A 23,573-nucleotide genomic window follows, 5' to 3' on the forward strand; every position below is an offset into this window, starting at 1 on the left:
GTGTGCTAGGTGTATTCCTGCAATTGCAGGATGCAGAAAAACCAAGAAGGGGGGGGGGGGGCGGGTTGGGGAAGGATAGTAGAAGGAAAGGACAGAAGAAAAGAGGGGGGAAAAAAAGGAAGGAGGTGGAGGCCAGCCACTTCACAACCCGTGTCTAGGATGGCACACGCAAAGTGCGCCTATATTCCAGTAGAAGTTAGATATTTGAACATCTTAGGGGAGTTGTAATCAAGGTAGATAACTAGAATTGTATCAGAGGACTTATATTCTTCCGATTCTACAAAAATATGCCAATGGATCCAGGTCTGAGAGTATTGTTCATCTGTCATGAAGGGCATTTGGTCAATATATTAAATTTCTGCAAACCACTCTGTAATCGATGGGACAGTTTGAGATTTGCAATGTTTTGGGATTAACATACGAGCAGTTTGAATATTTTTTTTTTTTTTTTTGTGTGAGAGATTTCTTGTACGTCTTTAAAGATCTGTGGGTATTATTGAGTAGGTAGTAAGATGGGTCATTTTGTGGATCTCCCTCAGTGAGTCTCTTAATCTAGTGTTGAACCTTGGTCCAAAATGGTTTGATATTGGGGCATTCCCACAAGATATGCAAAAGGGTGCAATTTTCCCTCCTACACCTCCAGCACCGAGGGTCAGCGTCTGGGTACATTTGGGAAAGTCTAACAGGTGTTAAGTACCATTTTGTAAGTAGTTTATAGTTGGATTCCTGTATTCGAGATGAGATTGAGGTTTTCTGAGATGAGGTCAAAATTTTTGACCACTGATCATCAGTGAACTGTCGGTGCAGGTCGGATTCCCACTTATTTCTTAGCACAGAGGACCAGGTTGAATCGGAGATTAGGAGTTGATAAATATCTAATATCCTCATGAGGGCCCTTACCTATACAAAGGCGCTCAAATGGGGATAGGTCTCGGGATAATTGTTCTCTCGTACCCATCGATTGCAGAAAGTTTGAACTGCAGCAGGCTCCATGTATCAAGGAAGGGGTTATCTAATTTGTTTTTGAGATTAACCAATGGTATCTAAGTACCTTTTTGGATTAGGTAGTGTCCTCTAAGCAGGGTGTTCATCCTCCAGCAAACATAGCCTTGTGGGTGACAGCCAGGCAAGAACTCCGGGTTGTCTAAGATAGGAACTAGCTGGTAGGTGAATTCCGCTACACCTCGGACACCAGGGTAGTGCTGGAACCAGGCGACTTGACCCAAATGTGCAACAAGGAAGGAAAAAGTTCCGCACAAACTCCTGTGTGCAGTCGAGCCCCAATTTTATTAATGCAGGTAAAAAGCCATACAGTCAAGGAGCTGACATGTTTCGGACTCGCAGGTCCTTAATCATAGCACAAGTTCATGTTGAAAAAACAGTGAATGTAAAATCTAAAACCCACTCCAACACAGGTGAATCCAATAAGATGGGGACTAAAGGTGACAGCCAGGGGGATATATCTTGGAAGTGTCTAAATTTAAGGGCTACAAAAGTAGATTGTATCGATATATTTGCTTTGTAGTGTTTTTTTTTTTTTTTTTTTTTTTTTTTTATGACCAGGTGTAAAAAAGATAAATCTTTCCCCATCAAATCCTCCTCTAGAGACCCAGCGCGTATGTTTGGAGTTTTTATGCCAGTCCACCACTCGGGTTAGTGCTCCTGCAGCATGATATTTTCTAAAATCAAGTGTTGCAAGACCCCCTGTATTTTAGGGAGGGTTATAGTAGTAAATTTAATCCTAGGAGGTCTTGCATTCCATATAAATCTGGTAAAGGTTGTCTTAAAGGAGTCATCAGGCAGTATTAAAGATAAGTGCTACTTACCGGGGGCTTCCTCCAGCCAGAAGCTCCCAGCACGTCCCTCACCGCAGCTCTCCCCGCAGCCGTTCGCCGCAGCTCCGTCCCGGTCCCCGCCGATGTCAGGGCAACCTCCAGGTCGGCCTGTACTGCGCCTGCGCGAGCGGCGCTGTCAATCACCGCCACATGGGCTGAAACGGACCACGCAGGCGCAGTAGTTCTGCACCTGCGCAGTCCGCTCCGGCCCACGTGGCGGTGATTGACATCGCCGCTCGCGCAGAGCAGTATAGGCCGACCTGGAGGTCGCCCTGACATCACCGGGGACTGGGATGGAGCTGCGGGGAGAGCTGCGGTGAGGGACGTGCTTGGGGCTGGAGGAAGCTCCCGGTAAGTAGCACTTATCTTTTAATACTGCCTGATGACTCCTTTAAGATCTCTAAAGTGTTCCAGAGGAGTGATGGGGAGGGCTTGATAGAGGTATAATATTTTAGTAAGAATGTTAACACGTCCTAACCCAGAAAATTGTGGTCTGTTCCATTTTTTGTAAGTCTGATTTAATTTTATGAATAAGTGGCGGGAAGTTTAGCTTGTATAGAAGAGATAGAGAAGATGGGATATGGATACCTAGATAATAAATGGCTTGGGGAGTCTATTTAAAGGTATAATTTTGGCATACTAGGAAATAGTGCTGTTGAGGTATGCCAATGTTCATGGCCTGGCATTTATCTGTATTTTAAAATCGACAATTGTGCAAATCTGTATTTTAAAATCGACAATTGTGCAAATCTGAACTCTTAATAAGTTTGGGAGCGATTATATGGTGTGTAGAGAGGAAAAATAAAAGATCAGCGTAGGCTGCCACCTTGTGCTCCGACTGTGCTGGGGTCAATCCCTTAATATCTGGATTTTTTCGAATCCTACATAGAAAGGGTTCAAGAGTGAGGGCGAAGATTAATGGTAAGGGGCAGCCCTGACGAGTGCCGTTAGAGATATTAAAGGGCTCAGAGGCAACCCCATTCGCTCGTACCTTTGCAGTAGGCTGGGAGTATAAGGATAGGATCCAAGTTAACATATGTGGACCAAGTCCTAGATGTTTTAATGTACATTCCATAAATTCCAAATCAACTCTATCAAATGCTTTTTCTGCGTCTGCTAATAGGAAGAGAGTTGGAGTATTGGATCTGGTGGCCCAGTCAAGTAGATCTATGGAGCGAATGGTGTTGTCCCGAGCTTCCCTAGCGGGGATGAAGCCAGCCTGATCTGGATGTATCGCATCACCCATCAAGGAAGCTAAGCAGTTGGCGATAATTTTGGCAAAGAGTTTTAGATAAACATTTAATAAGGAAATAGGGCGGTAATTAGAGCACAAGGTGACATCCTTACCAGATTTTGGAATAACTGTGATGTGGGCAGAGAGCATGTCTTGTGGTAATTGTTTTGGGGCTGGATCTGTAGAAGTAAGAGAATTTAGGGCTTTAAGAAATTATGGACAAAGATTATCACTAAAAGCCTTGTAATACTCCAAAGGGAGCCCATCTGGGCCCGGAGCCTTGCCTGTCTGCGATTCCTTTAAAGCTTGTCTGAGTTCTATTTCCGATATTGGGGCTTCCAAATCTTCAATTGTTTCTGCAAGAGGAGCAAGACCAGAATCTTTTAGGTAACTAGATATGAGGGAAGTCTTAGTGGGTTTTATACCTTTTTCTTATCTTTTGGATCTAGGTTATATAAAGTAGAATAGTAATCTCGGAAGACACGTGTTTATAGGTTCAGCCCTGAGTTTCATTGTACCCTGTTTATCCTGTATCTTAGAGCTATGTGGAAGCGTATTGTTCCTTCAGAGACTTAGCCAACAGGATGTCCCGAGCTATTGCTATACTCATAGAAATTTAGTTTGCATTTTAATGCTATAAATTTTTGTCTTTGAAATAGCAATTGTCTTAGTTTTTCTCTAGTGCTTAGCAGGGTAGTTAGAGCCGCCTGTGAAAGAGAGGATTTGTTTAGATTACATTTGGCGAATTGTTTGCAAGCGTTCCTCAATAGCTCCGTTTCTCTGTTTATTTAGGATACTAGAAATTTGTATGACCCTTCCTCTCAGGACACACTTGTGAGCTTCCCATAGGGAGAATGGGTTAATGTCACCAGTGTCATTTAGTTGAAAGTAATCAGATTGCTGTTTGGATGGTTTATGTTCAGGGGACTGTAAAAGAGACATTAAGTCTCCATTGTTTTGGGGTACAGTGTTTTGGTCTCAGGCTAATCTCAAGGGTGACAGGGGCATGGTCTGAGAGAATCATTGGATTAATGTCAGTTTTTATAGATTCAGATAATAGGTTTTGAGACAGAAAAATAGTCAATGCATGTGTAGTTACCTTGTAGGTTTGAGAAGTGTAGTCTCTGGAGGAAGGGTTCTGGATTCTCCAGATATCCAGTAGTTGTCTAGAAGCTAAAGAGGGTTTGGTGGCTTTAATAGCCTTACTGGAGAGGGAGCGCTTTCCCAAGGAGTTGTCAAGTGAGGGGTCCAGTACCATGTTGAGATCACTTCCAAGGATAATGCTACCTTCAGCAAATCCATCTAGGGTTTCAAGGGCCCTCTCCAGGAAAGCGGGTTGCCCTCCATTGGAGGCATAAAATGTACCCAGTGTGAGTTTACGAGATTGATATTAACCTTTTTATAAAAAGAAAGCTGCCAGCTGAGTCTTTGCATTCCTGGAGGAGATTAAATTGAACACTCTTAGAGAAGGATAGCTACTCCTTTAAATTTGGTTTCAGAGGAGCAGCTGAAAAAAGCCATGTTAGTTAAAATGATTATAGGTGAGTTTTGAGATGTTACCTGCTCTAAAGTGTCTTCTGCAAGAATGCAATATGTACTTTCTGTTTGTGTAGTTCACGTAGGAGAGCTCTACGCTTCTCTGGGGTATTAAGTCCCACTGATTGAATTTTAAGGGACCCAAAAATAAAAGATAAGTGCATATGCGGGTCGCGAAGGGGTGGCCAAAGTTATTAGAGGATAGAGATAGGAGAGTAAGAAACATAGAATAGAGAGAAAAAGACAGCATTTTTTTAGAGGAGAATGAGGTCGAGATTGATTCCTCGGCTCAATTGCATATATAAACAGGCGAATGTAAAATAAAATGAGTAAAGTTTTTCCATTGGACGTGGGGGCCACGATAGTTGGGAGACAGAATGGCATGGTATCTGAGATGGAGCCTCCGAGCATTGTGTGATTATGAATAGTTACAGGAGGTATTGGATAATTTTTCATGAATAAATAATCCCCTCATGGAGATAAGGTTACTCATGACGCTCCAAGCTCTGGTATCATATACAGTGGAGGAAATAATTATTTGACCCCTCACTGATTTTGTAAGTTTGTCCAATGACAAAGAAATGAAGTCTCAGAACAGTATCATTTCAGTGGTAGGTTTATTTTAACAGTGGCAGATAGCACATCAAAAGGAAAATTGAAAAAATAACCTTAAATAAGATAGCAACTGATTTGCATTTCATTGAGTGAAATAAGTTTTTGAACCCTCTAACAATAAAAGACTTAATACTTAGTGGAAAAACCCTTGTTTGCAAGCACAGAGGTCAAACGTTTCTTGTAATTGATAACCAAGTTTGCACACATTTTAGGAGGAATGTTGGTTCACGCCTCTTTGCAGATCTCTAAATCCCTAAGGTTTCGAGGCTGTCTCTGTGCAACTCTGAGCTTGAGCTCCCTCCTTAGGTTTTCTATTGGATTAAGGTCCGGAGACTGACTAGGCCACTCCATGACCTTAATGTACTTCTTCTTGAGCCACTCCTTTGTTGCCTTTGCTGTATGTTTTGGGTCATTGTCGTGCTGGAACACCCATCCACGACCCATTTTCAGTTTCCTGGCAGAGGAAAGGAGGTTGTCGTTCAGGATTTCACGATACATGGCTCCGTCCATTTTCCCGTTAATGCGATTAAGTTGTCCTGTGCCCTTAGCAGAAAAACACCCCCAAAGCAAAATGTTTCCACCCCCATGCTTGACGGTGGGGACGGTGTTTTGGGGGTCATAGGCAGCATTTTTCTTCCTCCAAACACAGCGAGTTGAGTTAATGCCAAAGAGCTCTATTTTGGTCTCATCAGACCACAGCACCTTCTCCCAGTCACTCACAGAATCATTCAGGTGTTCATTGGCAAACTTCAGACGGGCCTGCACATGTGCCTTCTTGAGCAGGGGGATCTTGCGAGCCCTGCAGGATTTTAATCCATTGCGGTGTAGTGTGTTTCCAATGGTTTTCTTGGTGACTGTGGTCCCTGCTAATTTGAGGTCATTCACTAACTCCTGTGTAGTTCTAGGATGCTTTTTCACCTTTCTCAGAACCATTGACACCCCACGAGGTGAGATCTTGCGTGGAGCCCCAGAGGGAGGTCGATTGATGGTCATTTTGTGCTCCTTCCATTTTCGAACAATCGCACCAACAGATGTCACCTTCTCTCCCAGCTTCTTGCTAATGGTTTTGTAGCCCATTCCAGCCTTGTGCAGGTCTACAATTTTGTCTGACATCCTTGGACAGCTCTTTGGTCTTTCCCATGTTGGAGAGTTTGGAGTCTGATTGATTGATTCTGTGGACAGGTGTCTTTTTATACAGGTGACTAGTTGAGAGGTGTCCTTAATGAGGGTGACTAATTGAGTAGAAGTGTCTAACCACTCTGTGGGAGCCAGAACTCTTAATGGTTGGTAGGGGTTCAAAAACGTATTTCACTCAATGAAATGCAAATCAGTTGCTATCTTTTTATTTAAGGTTATTTTTTCGATTTTTCCTTTTGATGTGCTATCTGCCACTGTTAAAATAAACCTACCATTGAAATGATACTGCTCTGAGACTTCATTTCTTTGTCATTGGACAAACTTACAAAATCAGTGAGGGGTCAAATAATTATTTCCTCCACTGTATATCAGCAATGTTAATTTGAATAGGGACATAATGTTTGAACGGTCCGGTGTCTGGAGACATATTGATATAAGCAACAGCAGAAGCTATAGAACTTTTGGCAAGTAAAATATCAAATAAAAAATCACTCTATACATCATATAACAAGTGAAGGATAAGAGATTCACATAATCTGCTAATTTTTATAAAGCTCATATCTGTAGCTAAATAACTGGTAAGAGGATGGGGTTTCTAAAGTCCATCATATGGATTGGGTGAATGTAGCCTATGATGGCATTGATAACGCAAGTTCCCATTATAGTGCGAACTAAGCAAAGTAGTTTCGTCCACCTCTTCAGGGTCAGTATGCAACTATCTATATCAAAGAACGTATAGAGATCTTCCAGAAAAAGAGCATAAAATGAAACGTTTTAAAGTACGTAAGAGGCCAAAAACAGTCTCATAAGAACCAGTGTTCCATTTGACATATTGTCGTGTGACAGTACTTGAAAGCAAAAAGTTCTTGTGTGGGGTATAGGAGAGGAACATACTCCTGAGGCCTCATGGTCTTCTTGGGGTTCTCGCCGAGGGCGTTGGGGTCCCTTGAGGAAAATTTAGGTCTGGGTCCCATTCCGGCAGAGCGACCGAGTTAATGCCCAAGGTTGTGCAATATTCAGAGAGATCAGTCGGGGAGCGGAGGATGGCTAACTTTGATCCCATCTTAGCGTGCAGATGAAAGGGAAAGCCCCAGTGATAGCGACCGCTCCGTGAAGTACCTGTAATAGCGGTTTTAAGGCTCTACGTTGTGCGAGGGTAGTTGGAGCGAAGTCCTGATATAAGGTGACTGAGGCCAGCAAAATCTACTGTGCCATTCCTCCTTGCGGCCGCCATGATGGCTTCTTTGATGTCGAAATGTATATGGCAAATTACATCTTGTGGAGGAGCGTTGTTCTTTGGGATTGCTCGCATTGCTCTATGTACCCTGTCCAGCCGAATCGGAGGTGAAGGTGTATGTCAAAGGAGTCTTTCGAACATAGCTCTGACAGTGTCTGTCTTCAGCTCGTGTGGCTTCAGGTATGCCGCGAAGCCTAATGTTGTTGCGCCTGTTACGATTCTGTTGGTCCTCCAACTGCACTCTAGGCATAGTGGAGAGCGAGTCTCTTTGAAAAACTCCAACAGGAGTTATGTCTCCTGAATGTCCGTCTCTGTGTGAGTCGCATGGGACGATAGGCCTGTTTGTTGGGATATATCCCATCTCGTAGGTAAGTCTTTGAGGAAGGCCCATATGTCTTCGAGACTTTTGTTGAAGTTGTCTTGCGAGGGAGCTTTATCGGCTGCTCCTGGCTGAGGCCTGGCCCGCCATCTTGTCTGCTGTCTCATCACCGGGCCGGAGAAAAATTTCGAGACTGATGGTGTATTGGGAGCCGAAGCTTGGTTAGTCTTATTCGCCCAAGACCCGCGTAGGGACAACTACCTTACGAAGGTACATGATTACAAAGCACAAACTGCAATGGGATGACTATCTGAGGAAAGGTGGCACACAAAAGCAAAGCCACACACCGCAGTGGAAGATGCCAGGCCGCATTTTTTTCTCAAAGGAGATGTTTAAACTGTACCGTGATGTTGGAAGGCAAGTGGTGACATCTCTGGCACACAGCGTTGGGTCAAGGGTCCATCTGACCATGGATTCCTGGTCTGCAAAGCACGCTCAGGCCTGCCCAAAGACTGTCAGTCCCCACACACAGCATCTCTGCCTGCACCCCGTGTGACTGCCTTCCCCAAGACTAAGTCGCTCCCCACACAGCAACTCTGCCCGCAGGCCGGTTGACTGCCTTCTCCGCCACCACCAACAGGGTCCAGGACTCTAGGTGGATTCCTGAATTTTTAAAGCCTTTGCTAGCAGCAGCCGCTATAATTTTTCTGGTGCGTGTACATGCCTGCCTAATTTTTCTGGCTGCACTGCAGCAACAAAACAAAAGGCATGTACATGTGCCAATTCCCCTTCGTGATCATTACCTTGCCGCGGTGAAGGGGCTTGCGTATCACAATTAAGCTATGACCGCCGACTGAGTGTCTGGGGGGTTGGCACACCAAAGATAAGGTCGTTGCTTCATTGTGGACAGACCAAATTTGATCAGCTGGAAGGTCACTGTTCTGTCATTCAGTTACCTCAGCCCAGCGACCATATGGGCTGGAAAGCCGCCATCACCTGAACTCGTCATGGTGCGCACCAGTTCAGCACGCCCGTCACTACACAAACAGCTGTTTGCAGTCACTGCATACCTTTCACTGCATCTTTGACTGCACATTGTATTATACCTGGCAGTCAGTGCATACCTTTCACTTGAATGGATGGCGGACTTGCCCTCCATAACACATTCTTGGCAAATGCTTCGATTTCGTTCATCTTGCGCTGGGTCAAGGGTCCATCTGACCAGATGCTTCGTCTGCAAAGCATGGTCAGGGCAGGTACATTACTTATACAGCAAATTGGTCCTTACTTGGATGTGTGGTTGTGGTAGCCGGTTCTCAGGCTCCCACTTCGGACCGGAATCTAAGCCTGATTCCCCTTGCCCTCCATAACGGATTCTTGTTACAGATACTGATAAGCCAGGAGAAAATGTAATTAAAAAAAAAAAAAATGTAAGCTTTAACAATGGTAGAGAAAGCACCATTGAAAGTTGATAAGGCAGTCAGACATTACCTGATATCACTGAGGAAGAGCAATCTCGCCATGGTACGCACCAGTCCAGCACGGCCGTCACTACACAAACAGCTGTTTGCGGTGCGTTACACAGTGAGTTTGGTGTGTCAGTGTGAAGCAGTACTCTAATTACACTCCCTGATTGATGTATACACATGCAAGATGTTTTAAAGCACTTTAGGCCTGCAATTTGGCATTCAATGTGATTTCAACCCTTAAAACGCTGCTTTGCGTCAAATCCATATTTTTCCCCGGGACTTTTGGCATCCATCCCACTCATCCATGCAAAAACTCAGACGTTGGACCCCTTGAAACATCTTTTCCATCACTTTTCTGGCCAGCATAAGTGTTTCTAGTTTTCAAAGTTCGCCTTCCCATTGAAGTCTATTGCGGTTTGCAGAAGTTCGGAGGTTCGGGCCATCTCTAATCATAACAGAACCCCTGCCATGTTTTATGGTTGGAAGAAGGCAGTCTGGATGAAATGCTTCTTTTGGCCGTCTCCAAACGTACACTCGGCCGGAGGTCGGAAATAAGGTAAACAAGTATTCGTCAGAGAAAATCACATTTCCCTGCTTGAGGGACCAATTCTGTTGCTTCGCAGCATTTAGTGGTGTAGAAACCATTTGTCTTTGAGAGCAGAGGTTTTGATATAATTGCAGTTCTTCCATGGAATCCAGATTTGTGCAGCTCCCGACGATCAGTTTTTGTGGAAACTGGGTTCTGTAGGTGTTCGTTCAGCTCTGCAGGGATTTTAGGAGCCGTGGTCTTGCGAGCTTTTCTAACATTTTGATTTAGAGTCCGGTCTCTGACAACTTCTACTTTCGGCCACAACTGTGCTTTGCTGAGGACGTTTTTCCTTCTCTTTCAAAAGCAGTCATTACTTTTGAGACTGTACCTCTTGAAATGCCAAGCATTCGAGCAGTTTCTGTTGCAGTAGCGTCTGCCATACGAGCGCCCAAAATGTGGCCTCTTTAAAAGTCTGAGAGATCTGCCAATTTTATAAATTATATCCAACTTTTGTTTAAATCTAAAAAAAAAAAAAAATTAATGAAACCTACCAAACAAAAATAAACAAAAAAATTTAACATGTCAAGTTTTGATTGCTTAAAACCTGTTCGGCTTATGATGCCAAAATGTTAGGTGTTTTCATTTTGTCGTATGTATGTATGTATGTATGTATGTATGTATGTATGTATGTATGTATGTATATAGATAGTGAGAAGATAGATTGGTTTGCAAAAGTATTCGGCCCCCTTGAAGTTTTCCACCTTTTGTCATATTACGACCACAAACATGAATCCATTTTACTGAATTTCCACGTGAAAGATCAATACAAAGCGGTGTACACGTGAGAAGTGGAATAAAAATCGTGCATGATTCCAAACATTTAAAAAAAAAAAAAAGTGCAAAGTGGGGTGTGCGTAATTATTCAGCCCCCTGAGTGAATACTTTGTAGAACCACCTTTTGCTGCAATTACAGCTGCCAGTCTTTTAGGGTATGTCTCTACCAGCTTTTTACATCTAGAGACTGAAATCCTTGCCCATTCTCCTTTGCAAAACAGCTCCAGCTCAGTCAAATTAGATGGACAGCGTTTGTGAGCAGCAGTTTTCAGATCTTGCCACAGATTCTCGATTGGATTTAGATCTGGACTTTGACTGGGCCATTCTAACACATGGATATGTTTTAAACCATTCCATTGTTGCCCTGGCTTTATGTTTAGGGTCATTGTCCTGCTGGAAGGTGAACCTCCGCCCCAGTCTCAAGTCTTTTGCAGACTCCAAGAGGTTTTCTTCCAAGATTACCCCCTGTATTTGACTCCATCCATCTTCCCACTTTGACCAGCTTCCCTGTCCCTGCTGAAGAGAAGCACCCCCAGAGCTTGATGCTGCCACCACCATATTTGACAGTGGGGATAGTGTGTTCAGAGTGATGTGCAGTGTTAGTTTTCCGCCACTCATAGCCTATTGCATTTTGGCCAAAAAGTTCAATTTTTTTTGGTCTCATCTGACCAGAGCACCTTCTTTCACATGTTTGCTGTGTCCCCCACATGGCTTGTGGCAAACTGCAAATTGGACTTCTTATGCTTTTCTGTTAACAATGGCTTTCTTCTTGCCACTCTTCCATAAAGGCCAACTTTGTGCAGTGCATGACTAATGGTTGTCCTGTGGACAGATTCCCCCACTTGAGCTGTAGATCTCTGCAGCTTGTCCAGAGTCACCATGGGCCTCTTGACTGCATTTCTGATCAGAGCTCTCCCTGTTTGGCCTGTGAGTTTAGGTGGACAGCCTTGTCTTGGTAGGTTTACAGTTGTGCCATACTTCAATTTCTGAATGATTGCGTGAACAGTGCTCCGTGGGATGTTCAAGGCTTTGGAAATCTTTTTGTAGCCTAAGCCTGCTTTAAATTTTTCAATAACTTTATCCCTGACCTGGCTGGTGTGCTTTTTGGACTTCATGGTGTTGTTGCTCCCAATATTGTCTTAGACCAGGGCTTTTCAACCTGTGGTACGCGTACCACCAGTGGTACTTTGGTGTTGGCCAGGTACTACACTCCAAGTTCGCCTGCCACTTAATTGCCCCCCACCCCCCACTCCTCGCCATGCTGCACTGTGGCATACTTCAGACCTCATATCAGTGGTGAAGAGACCAGGCATCACTGGCCACTTCCTGTATTTGACATATACGCGCAGTCACCTTGTACCAGTTGCCTGACTGTCTCTTCACCGCAGCCAGGCTATTGCTGATCTGAGGTCTGAACTATTCCACAAGGCAGTGCAGCGAGGAACGAGTTGGAGCTGAATTTTGTGACGAGTAACAGCCCAGCTCTCTGGGCACGGTAAGAGACTACCTATAGTGAAGCTCTGGATTTTAAAGACGCTTCTTCCTCAGTAGAAAGGATGCAGCGCTGGGACCCCCTAAAAAAGCTCCTTGTCAACATGCACGCATGCGCAATAGCGGCTCTCCGCTCTGGAAACAGCCAAGCCTGATTAGGTACGATATACTGTGCAGGTACACTGGTGGTACTTGAAATTTTTCAGGAAATAAAAGTGGTACAATTAGTGGAAAGGTTGAACAGCCCTGTCTTAGACAACATCTGAGGCCATCACAGAGCATCTGTATTTGTACGGACATTAGATAACACACAGGTGCACTCTAGTCATTAGCACTCATCAGGCAATGTCTATGGGCAACTGACTGCACTCAGACTAAAGGGGGCTGAATAATTACGCACACCCCTTTTTGCAGTTATTTGTAAAAAAACGTTTGGAATCAAGTATGATTTTCCACTTCTCACGTGTACACCACTTTGTATTGGTCTTTCAAGTGGAACTCCAATAAAATTGATTGTTTGTGGCAGTAATATGACAAAATGTGGAAAACGTCAAGGGGACCAAATACTTTTGCAAACCACTGTAGCTATAGAGAAGGTGTGTGTGTGTGTGTACACACACAGTACCGACCAAAAGTTTGGATACACCTTCTCATTCAAAGTTTTCCTTATTTTCATGACTGAACATTGTAGATTCACACTGAAGGCATCCAAACTATGAATTAACACATGTTGAAGTATAGTACATAACCAAAAAGTGTGAAACTACTGAAAATGTTATATTCTAGGTTCTTAAAAGTAGCCACGTTTTTTTCTTTGATTGCTGCTTTGCACACTCTTGGCATTCTCTTGTGCACCACTCCCACTGCTCTTAGCTGTTTATCAACCATCAATAGTTCAGTGTCTAGGCCAGGTAAGGAGTCCAAACAATTTCCTTTTACATGTTATGGACAGTAGTGTCTGCTTGTGAATGTGATTACTGAGCGCACGATTTTCTGCATTGCCTGGGCGAATGGTGTAAATTCTTTGGAGCCCTGTCATATTACAGGAAGGCCACATATTATGTTAAAAATACATTTTATATACAGTTGTTGTTACAAAAACAATTACCTTAACTGGGTGACAGATCTTTTGGAGAAATCCCGTGCAATACGTCAGGCCAAAGATGAGCGAGCATTCCACGTCTTTTACTACCTGTTATCAGGTGCTGGAGAACACCTCAAAAGTAAGTGTATTATTCATTTTGAAAATATTGCTGAAAAGTCTATATGGGATTTCCATTTTGGGGAAAACGGAGGCAAGTACAGGTCACATAGGGCACTTTTGTTCCAGTGTACCCCTATGTGGTCATTGTACTTGTCATTGGCTGTTCCTGTGTCCCAAAACAGGTCAGTGTAATGATTGGCAGTTCCCATGTCACCTGCCTGTATTCCCTATGTGGCCGGTGTAATGATTAGCTGTTCCCATTCCCCCCTACATGGCCAGCATAACAATTATTGATTCTTGGTCACATACTTTCTCTAGTGCGAGGTTGTAAAGACCCTCTGGATCCCTGCAGCAGCTCACCCTGATCAACCACATCCCCGCCTCACATCATGGAAAAAGTGCTGGGTGAGACGTGGGTGATCGGGAAATGGTTAAGTGACAGCAACACAGGAAAAATTTAAATTTTATAGTGTAATTTACTTGGGGAAAAATGTACCTTATGTATTTGAGTTTTGCGTCTTTGTAAGATAGTGAAAAATTATTTAATTTGTTGGTGCTGACTGAACAAGTTTTTGCATCATACGGACATATCAGGCGTGCTTAAAAAAAAAAGTGAAGAAACAAAAAAAAAAAAAAAAAAATCCAAAGCATCTGTTTGCAGGCATATTTATTCACCAGTGTTTGGGTGCTGGGGAACTAGCATGCCTATGAAGATTGCGCGAGCTTCCCGTCAAATCTTCTTCCTTGCAAGATGACTCCTATATGCATCACAGAGGTTCGAGAGAGACTCTGTCCCACCTCCATTCTGCGTTGTGGTCGGGAAGCTGTTTAAATAGGACCAATGAGTGGACCCAAAAAAACTGCATTAGCTTTAAAGTGTAACGAGGTGGTATTAGAACAAAAAAGCCTCTGGGTCCTGTCCTTAAAGTAAACCAGAGTTGTAAAAAAAAGTTACTCACCTGCAGCTCTCCTGCAGCATAAACCCGTCTGAGTCCCATGCTGTCCTCCTGCAGTCTGTCATTCAGCTGCAATCCACCCTGGTAACTGGCTCAGTCCCTTTAGGGCTCGTTTCCACTAGTGCGGCGTGCGTCTCGTAGTCCCCTATGGCAGAGTTTCCCCGCGCGATTTGCCTGCGGGGAAACTCTGCGGATTCGCGGCCGTTTCCGCGAGAGTGGAAACGGGCCCTTAATCCGAGCGGGTGGGCGGGATCGCAGGCGATTCCCATCAGCCGTGCCATGCACGGCTATGGGAATCGCAGCCTCCGCCGCGAATTCTGTGGGGGTTTCCGGCCGAATCGCTACTGCAAGCGATTCGGCCGGCGGCGCCGTTGTCCCCTATGGCAGAGTTTCCCCGCGCGATTTGCCTGCGGGGAAACTCTGCGGATTCGCGGCCGTTTCCGCGAGAGTGGAAACGGGCCCTTAATCCGGGTCTACTGCACATGCGTTGGAGATCAGTGCAAGCACAGAAGACCCAGACTGGACCTGAGTGAGCCTGTTACCTGGGCTGAACGGCAGACCTCGGGAGGACAGCTTTGGACTCAGACTGGTTTATGCTGCAGGAAGAAGCTGCGGGTGAGTAACAAATCTAATTTTATTTATTTAACAGCTCTGGATTACTTTAAGCATGGAAAACTAGCAGGCAGGGAACTCGATTGTCATGTAAAACCATTGAAATGCAGTAGCTACTTTTTTTTTGTGTGTGTAGAATGCCTTCTGTAAATTCCACATCAACCAGCGTTTCTGCTCTACTTGGACACAACCTAGAGCAGGGGTGGCCACACTTTTCAGCTCGTGAGCTACTTTACAATTCTAGGCTCTGCTGAGATTAAGGCTGAGCTCCTCATTGCACTATTCTCCCCTCCCTCCCCCCCCCCCCCCACACACACCATTTAGCCACAGAACAGCTATAGGCTACTGATGTCTATGCCTGTGATGACTCTATTGCCTGAGGAATAGTCCCAAGTACAGAGGCCCACAGGATAAGTTGCGAGACCTGAAGTGCAATTTCACTGCTGCCGTAGTGTGGTGTGGCGCTTCCCCCCCCCCCCCCCCCCCTTTATGGATATGACTTGGTTCCCTTCTTTGAGGACCGCAAGCAAGTGAATCAATTATTTCTTGAATGGTTATCTTACTGAATGTGTGCTTCATTGCCTCATCTGTGGAGAATGTATTTTGTATGTAGACTTTCAATTTTATGAGGACTGGGCAATTTTATTATGGCGTGTAGAAAAAGCTCACTACGTTCTAATGCTATAATCTCATTACAGATGACCTCCTCCTGGAAGGATACAATAAATATCGCTTCCTTTCAAATGGACATGTTACAATTCCTGGTCAGCAAGACAAAGATCTGTTTCAAGAGACTACTGAAGCTATGAAGATCATGAGTTTTCCTGATGATGAACAGATTGGTAGGTGTTCACCTCTGGGGTGCAGGTTTTATTTTTTTTATTTTTTTTTTACCCTTCTGGTCTGCCTGTCTAGTAACTTTTTCAATCCTGCCCAACTGCTGCCTGATAAGGAGCGCCGGCGGGGACGAGCGGGAATCGATCCGCGCACACGCGTCGGGAGTCGATCCGGCGGCTAATCGGCCATCGGATCGACCCGTGTATGCCCAGCATTAGAAGTCAATTCAACATTTGGATTGACTTCTTATCAGTCTTATCAGCTGCTTGAACAATAGCAAGAGATTTTTTTTTTTCTTTTAGGGGTTCCACAAGAAAAGTTGAGAGCCTAAAAGCAGGGCTGTGGAGTCGGAGTCGTGGTGTCGGAGTCGGAGCAATTTTGGGTGCCTGGAGTCGGAGTCGGGAAAAAATGCACCGACTCCTAATGAATTTTTTAACTAAGTAAAATAGAAAATATGATAAAATGTTCTATTTCTCAGATAATAGTCATTAAAAATGTGTATATATACAGTAATAGCTGTGTTCAGTCCACAAAAATGAAATTAAACCAATCAAAATTAGTTACTTGTGCTGCTTCAATAAAGCAGTCCCCGTATTTTTAAAGTCAGATATACAGTACATATCTGATTGTGACTGTACAGTATATATGTGTACACAGGAATCTCTTATATATACACAAAATAACATCTGTGCTGTAAGTATAAAGCCTGATGTGTAGCCGTGTCACTAATAGAGATGGTCAATGAGATGGAAATAATTCTGCATTGATGCTGGTTTATGCAAATGTACGCACTCTTTGCTCATGAAATCAAATAATTTGATATGTTAAAATTTGGTTTGGTGACCACAAATTAAAGGGTACCTGAGACGGATGAAAAGAAATGTGTTATACATACCTGGGGCTTCTTCCAACCCCCTTCAGGCTAATCAGTCCCTCGCTGTGCTCCTCCACCACCTGGATCTTCTGCTATGAGTCCAGGTAATTCCTGGACTCCACAGCCAGGAGCATTCTGCAGGTGTAGTACGCTCCCGGTGGCGGAGTGTGTGCATGCGCACTACACCAGACTGGCTCAAGTACCGGGACTCATAGCAGAAGATCCAGGTGGCAGAGGAGGACAGCGAGGGACTGATTAGCCTGAAGGGGGCTGGAGGAAGCCCCAGGTATGTATAAAACTTTAATTTCATCGGTCTCAGGTTTACTATGTTACATAGTAGTACTATACCCTACATATTCTCTCCCCACAGAGCTGCAGGGAATCCACTGAGAATGTTGTGCACATTGAACACAGAGGTGTTGTCTATCACCCATAAACCTTGTTCAGATTGTGCATGAAGAATGTGTAATAGAGGAAGAATCTCCTCATTCCCCTGCAGAGTACCTGCACATCACTCTTACATGTACCCACAGGTACATTGCCTAGGGCCTGATAGATGTTGGTTGTTCCGGTCTGTACCTTTTACAAGTACTCTTACGAAGGACTACTTTTAGTCTATGACTAAAGGGAATAAATATGGCAGTCTCCATATCCTTCTCACTTCAGTTGTCTTGTAAAATTCCTAAGCGTTGGCAGTTAAGAGATGAATTTCACATTACATACTGTTAATCAACAAAATTGTAATATGCAAATTCGAGGAGTCGGTGGAATCCTAAACTGAGTCGGAGTCGGTGGATTTTTGGACCAACTCCACAGCCCTGCCTAAAAGGCTGCTGTTGAATGTGTGTATGGGGCTTGAGATACATACACACACACACACACACACACACACACACACACACACACACACACACACACACACACACACACACACACACACACACACACACACACACACACACACACACACACACACACTTACTTTAGAGCGCGTACGTTAAAAAGGGGCGCTGGGAAAAAAGGGCGCCGGGTTTTTAACGATAAGCATGGATAACGTTTAAAAATGTATTGTACTGTATTTCGTTTAAAATGTTTTTAAAGTTATAAATCATTAAATATTGTGCATTAAATCGGCAATTGTAAAAACGTTAATCTTTCGTTTAAATACTGAAATGTATAATAACGTTTAAAAAAAAAAATACTAAGTAACCCTCCCTGTACCTACCCCTAACCCCTAGACCCCCCCTGTTGGTGCCTAAACCTAAGACCCCCCCCCCTGTTGGTGCCTAAACCTAAGACCCCCCCCTGTTGGTGCCTAAACCTAAGACCCCCCCCTGTTGGTGCCTAAACCTAAGACCCCCCCCCTGTTGGTGCCTAAACCTAAGACCCCCCCCTGTTGGTGCCTAAACCTAAGACCCCCCCCCTGTTGGTGCCTAAACCTAAGACCCCCCCCTGTTGGTGCCTAAACCTAAGACCCCCCCCTGTTGGTGCCTAAACCTAAGACCCCCCCCTGTTGGTGCCTAAACCTAAGACCCCCCCCTGTTGGTGCCTAAACCTAAGACCCCCCCCTGTTGGTGCCTAAACCTAAGACCCCCCCTGTTGGTGCCTAAACCTAAGACCCCCCCTGTTGGTGCCTAAACCTAAGACCCCCCCTGTTGGTGCCTAAACCTAAGACCCCCCCTGTTGGTGCCTAAACCTAAGACCCCCCCTGTTGGTGCCTAAACCTAAGACCCCCCCTGTTGGTGCCTAAACCTAAGACCCCCCCTGTTGGTGCCTAAACCTAAGACCCCCCCTGTTGGTGCCTAAACCTAAGACCCCCCCTGTTGGTGCCTAAACCTAAGACCCCCCCTGTTGGTGCCTAAACCTAAGACCCCCCCTGTTGGTGCCTAAACCTAAGACCCCCCCTGTTGGTGCCTAAACCTAAGACCCCCCCCTGTTGGTGCCTAAACCTAAGACCCCCCCTGTTGGTGCCTAAACCTAAGACCCCCCCTGTTGGTGCCTAAACCTAAGACCCCCCCTGTTGGTGCCTAAACCTAAGACCCCCCCTGTTGGTGCCTAAACCTAAGACCCCCCCTGTTGGTGCCTAAACCTAAGACCCCCCCTGTTGGTGCCTAAACCTAAGACCCCCCCTGTTGGTGCCTAAACCTAAGACCCCCCCTGTTGGTGCCTAAACCTAAGACCCCCCCTGTTGGTGCCTAAACCTAAGACCCCCCCTGTTGGTGCCTAAACCTAAGACCCCCCCTGTTGGTGCCTAAACCTAAGACCCCCCCTGTTGGTGCCTAAACCTAAGACCCCCCCTGTTGGTGCCTAAACCTAAGACCCCCCCTGTTGGTGCCTAAACCTAAGACCCCCCCTGTTGGTGCCTAAACCTAAGACCCCCCCTGTTGGTGCCTAAACCTAAGACCCCCCCTGTTGGTGCCTAAACCTAAGACCCCCCCTGTTGGTGCCTAAACCTAAGACCCCCCCTGTTGGTGCCTAAACCTAAGACCCCCCCTGTTGGTGCCTAAACCTAAGACCCCCCCTGTTGGTGCCTAAACCTAAGACCCCCCCTGTTGGTGCCTAAACCTAAGACCCCCCCTGTTGGTGCCTAAACCTAAGACCCCCCCTGTTGGTGCCTAAACCTAAGACCCCCCCTGTTGGTGCCTAAACCTAAGACCCCCCCTGTTGGTGCCTAAACCTAAGACCCCCCCTGTTGGTGCCTAAACCTAAGACCCCCCCTGTTGGTGCCTAAACCTAAGACCCCCCCTGTTGGTGCCTAAACCTAAGACCCCCCCTGTTGGTGCCTAAACCTAAGACCCCCCCTGTTGGTGCCTAAACCTAAGACCCCCCCTGTTGGTGCCTAAACCTAAGACCCCCCCTGTTGGTGCCTAAACCTAAGACCCCCCCTGTTGGTTTTTTCGTTTAAAAATGTTAAAAAAAAAAATATTGTACTGGTTTTTTCGTTTAAAAATATTTAAAAATGTATAAATCATTAAATAATGTGTAATCATGAGAAGCAGTAATATAACATTAAGTCTCCGGGCGCCGCTTTTAAAACGTTATTTTTCTCCGGCGCCCTTTTTTCCTATCGGGCGCCCATTAACCTCCTTGCCGGTTATCCCGAGCTCAGCTCGGGGTAACCTGCGCAGGAGGATATCTCAGGCCCCGCTGGGCCGATTTGCATAATTTTTTTTTTGTTACAAGCAGCTAGCACTTTGCTAGCTGCTTGTAACTTCCGATCGCCGCCGATCCGCCGCGATCGGCCGCGCCGAGTCGCTCCCCCCCGCCCCAGAGCCCTGCGCTGCCTGGCCAATCAGTGCCAGGCAGCGTTGAGGGGCGGATCGGGATTCCCTATGACGTCCCGACGTCCATGACGTCGGTGACGTCATCCCGCCCCGTCGCCATGGCGACCGGGGAAGCCCTGCAGGAAATCCCGTTCTCAACGGGATTCCCTGCATACTCTGATCGCCGAAGGCGATCGGAGTGGGTGGGGGGATGCCGCCGCTTAGCGGCTATCATGTAGCGAGCCCTTGGCTCGCTACATGATTTAAAGAAAAAAAAAAATTAAAAAATGTGCGGCGCTGCCTCCTTGCCGGATTTTTTAGACCGGCAAGGAGGTTAAACGATATTTATTATAGGAGTGAATGGCGGCGCCCGATTTGTCCACTAGCCTCAGGCGCCCGAATTTACTGTTCCCCTTTAGAGCACCCAAGTGCTCAGTTTACTTTAATGTCCTTCTAGAAAATCTGAAGTTTTCAGTGCTGTCTAATCAGATTAACCTTGTATTACTGCCCAGGTTATCATACAATTTAATCTAATTTAATATTCTGTGCCAGTCAATGGGAAAAATCTCTATGTACTCTATGGGCCATTTCACACAGATTACTGGCTGGTTCAGCCACCAATGTAATGTGCTGGGTAGCCAGGTTCAGCCACCAATCTGCTGGGCAGCCATTACTACTCCATTGCTATGTACTGTGACAAGAAGGGCGGCATTTTGAAAAAGGTGTCATGAGTTAACAAACTACGGTTATTGTTCTGTGTATGTATATAAAAAAAAATGCATGCATTGTCACTCCTATATACATGCAGCCACCACCCCAAATACCTGCAAGCATTTGGCAGATCAGTGGGAGCCGCATACATGTTGGGGATGCACATCTTTTAACTACTTGTGTGAAATAGCTTTAAAGCATACTGTTGTACCTATTTGATAGGCTGCCTGTAAGATCATATTGCAGGGTACTTGGTGCAGTGATGTAATGTGAGCCAAGTTGCAAATATCTCTTGGAAAGCCGCATGGCATATCATGCATTATAAATTCACTTTTTTTTTAAAAAAATCATAGAAGTCATTTAATAAAATTGGTATTCTTCTTTTCAGGATTGTTCAGAGTGGTTTCTGGAGTCTTGCATTTGGGTAATATTACATTTAAGAAGGAGCGTAACACAGATCAGGCTTCAATGCCAGATAACACAGGTAAGGTCTCCTAAATAAGAATGTTATTGTCTTATGTTTGTTTTCTGATCAATTGTAATTGATGAAGAGACGAAAATGTGGTATTTTTTTTAAGGTGCACTCCAGGGAAACTGCTTTTGCTGAAAATTGGCATTTTTATATTAAATTATACCTGTAGGTAAAAAGTGCCCAAAATAAAGTTACTCTCAGTAGAGGGAATCCTCTGGATAATAGAGGCGTTCCTATCACCCCTAGCCATTCCAGCACTGGGACCAAATGAACCTCCTCTGCAAGGGCTTGTCTCTGCACAGTGACATGGAGCCCCTTAAGGCTCATACACACATCAGACTATAGTCTTTGGAAAATGAAAGATCACAGACCAATCTTACCACCCTTCATGTAGTATGAGAGCCATACTCTACACAGTCTTTTCTATGGAGCTGAACTCCCCATCAGAAAAAAATCTTTGCAAGATGCTGCACACACAGAATCTGTACAGACACAAAAGATCAGTATCTGCAAAAGATCTGTTCCTGCCAAGAATCCATTCCTGCAAATTGCAATGATAGTCTATGAGATCTGCAGATCATCATACACACATGATTTAACTGACATTCATCTGCAGATCAAGCAATCATCCCCCGATCTGAAAATCCATCCTGGTGGATCTGATCTGCAGATGAATGTCAGTTAAATCGTGTGTATGATGATCTGCAGATCTCATAGACTATCATTGCAATTTGCAGGAATGGATTCTTGGCAGGAACAGATCTTTTGCAGATACTGATCTTTTGTGTCTGTACAGCATCTGTGTGCGCAGCATCTTGCAAAGATTTTTTTCTGATGGGGAGTTCAGCTCCATAGAAAAGACTGTGAAGGTATGGCTCTCATACTACATGGAAGGGGGTAATATTGGTCTGTGATCTTTCATTTTCAAAAGACTATGGTCTGATGTGTGTATGTGGCCTTAGGCTCTACTTTTACCACCAAGTATGAGCGGATCTGTGCTATGGGTCAGAAGCTCATTCACGTACAGGAGCACAGCCTTAAAGCATAGTACAGTGTAAAATGTTGGCTCTTTTCATTTTTAATTGCATAGAAAACTATAGTGAAGACAGCATAAATGAGTTACAAACAGATGCATCGTTTATGCTTAGTACTGAAGGATGTGCATGAAAAAGGAGCGTGAGGGAATTTAGACTCCAAATTTCGGGTAGTTGCATCTCTGTAAAAATGTTCTGATATTCTAAGTCTTAAAAGTATAAATTACAGTCCTAAAATATAAGTACAGAATACTGATATTTTACTTCATTTTAACCTAGCACTTTTTTTTTGAAACAGAACTTTTACCAATGCCTAATCTTTTTAAAAAGAACCTGAACTGAAAATGTCAAAATAACCATACACGGGTCATACTTACCTCCTGTGTAGTTTACTACTCAATCTCTTTATCCTCTGCATCCCATTTGTCCACTTTGATCAATGGAATTCTCTGTCCTCCATTTTAAAAATGACCATTACACCATACCCGCTTCCTGGTCAGCACACTGTTAAACTGTAATATCACCCACTTGAGCCATAGGGAAACATGGACATTACCTTCCACATTGATGTAACTGACAGCTGCTGATCTATAACTGACAGCAACTGGTATATTTCAGTTCTGACAAAATATTGTCCGAACTGGAAGGGATCACTGTAAGAAGAAAATGGTGAGCTTCTGGGAGGAACTGGCGGTGTGGTTAGTATGTAATATTAATTTGCTGCTACGTCAAGTGTTTGTTTCAAATCTTACTCACTACAGGTTCCCTTTAACAGTCCACCCCCCCCCCCCCCCCAATGCCTAACCTTAACCAACCTCGCCACCGGTTCACAGCAGTTATGTTAAACTGGTGCCATTATAAACTGCAGCTATACTGTGAAATTTGGTTGCTTACGTCGCCCGATAAAAAGCGGGCGCCTGCTACATATCTGGTGCAGGTGCCCAAATTTCACAGCATATCTGCAGTTTAAAATTGTGCTTATGGCGGTGCCCAAGTTTCTGCTAACAGATGCTCAAATTTCCTGCATTGTCCTGTAGGTATAGAAGTGCATGAATAGTACAATATTCTCATCCAACAATTGAAGTGCATGTTTTGATTAAACCTGTACAGCAGAGACAAACAGGAGGGACGTACCCTCACAAACTAGGGGAGAGTGGAGGAAACTCTAGGTAAGATGAGAAAACTATAGGTGAGGAGGCAAGCTATTTACCTTTTGGACGCTGGTTGCTTCCCAGTGTTAGTCGCTGGATTTGTCAACTCAAATGCCCTTAGTACGTCCACCAGTTACTTTCTCAGAAAAAAAATATCATGTAAAATGCAACAGCTTCAATAAGTATTCCTGGGTTCATTTGCAAACTGTTCTAACTCAATCTC

General features: G+C 44.7%; 1 protein-coding gene across 2 annotated transcripts in view; it reads left to right on the top strand.

Annotated features, from left to right (window-relative positions):
* The window catches only part of MYH9 (myosin heavy chain 9), a 191,028-nt gene that overhangs the window by 55,063 nt on the left and 112,392 nt on the right, over positions 1-23,573 (top strand). For both annotated transcript variants that reach the window (XM_068240187.1, XM_068240186.1), the window contains exons 8-10: positions 13,361-13,459; positions 15,707-15,850; positions 21,082-21,177. In XM_068240187.1, coding sequence (XP_068096288.1) covers positions 13,361-13,459; positions 15,707-15,850; positions 21,082-21,177 — 339 coding nt within the window. The remainder of the gene's footprint in view (positions 1-13,360; positions 13,460-15,706; positions 15,851-21,081; positions 21,178-23,573) is intronic.

This window comes from Hyperolius riggenbachi, chromosome 6, assembly GCF_040937935.1.
Source record: "Hyperolius riggenbachi isolate aHypRig1 chromosome 6, aHypRig1.pri, whole genome shotgun sequence".
Lineage (NCBI taxonomy): Eukaryota > Metazoa > Chordata > Amphibia > Anura > Hyperoliidae > Hyperolius > Hyperolius riggenbachi.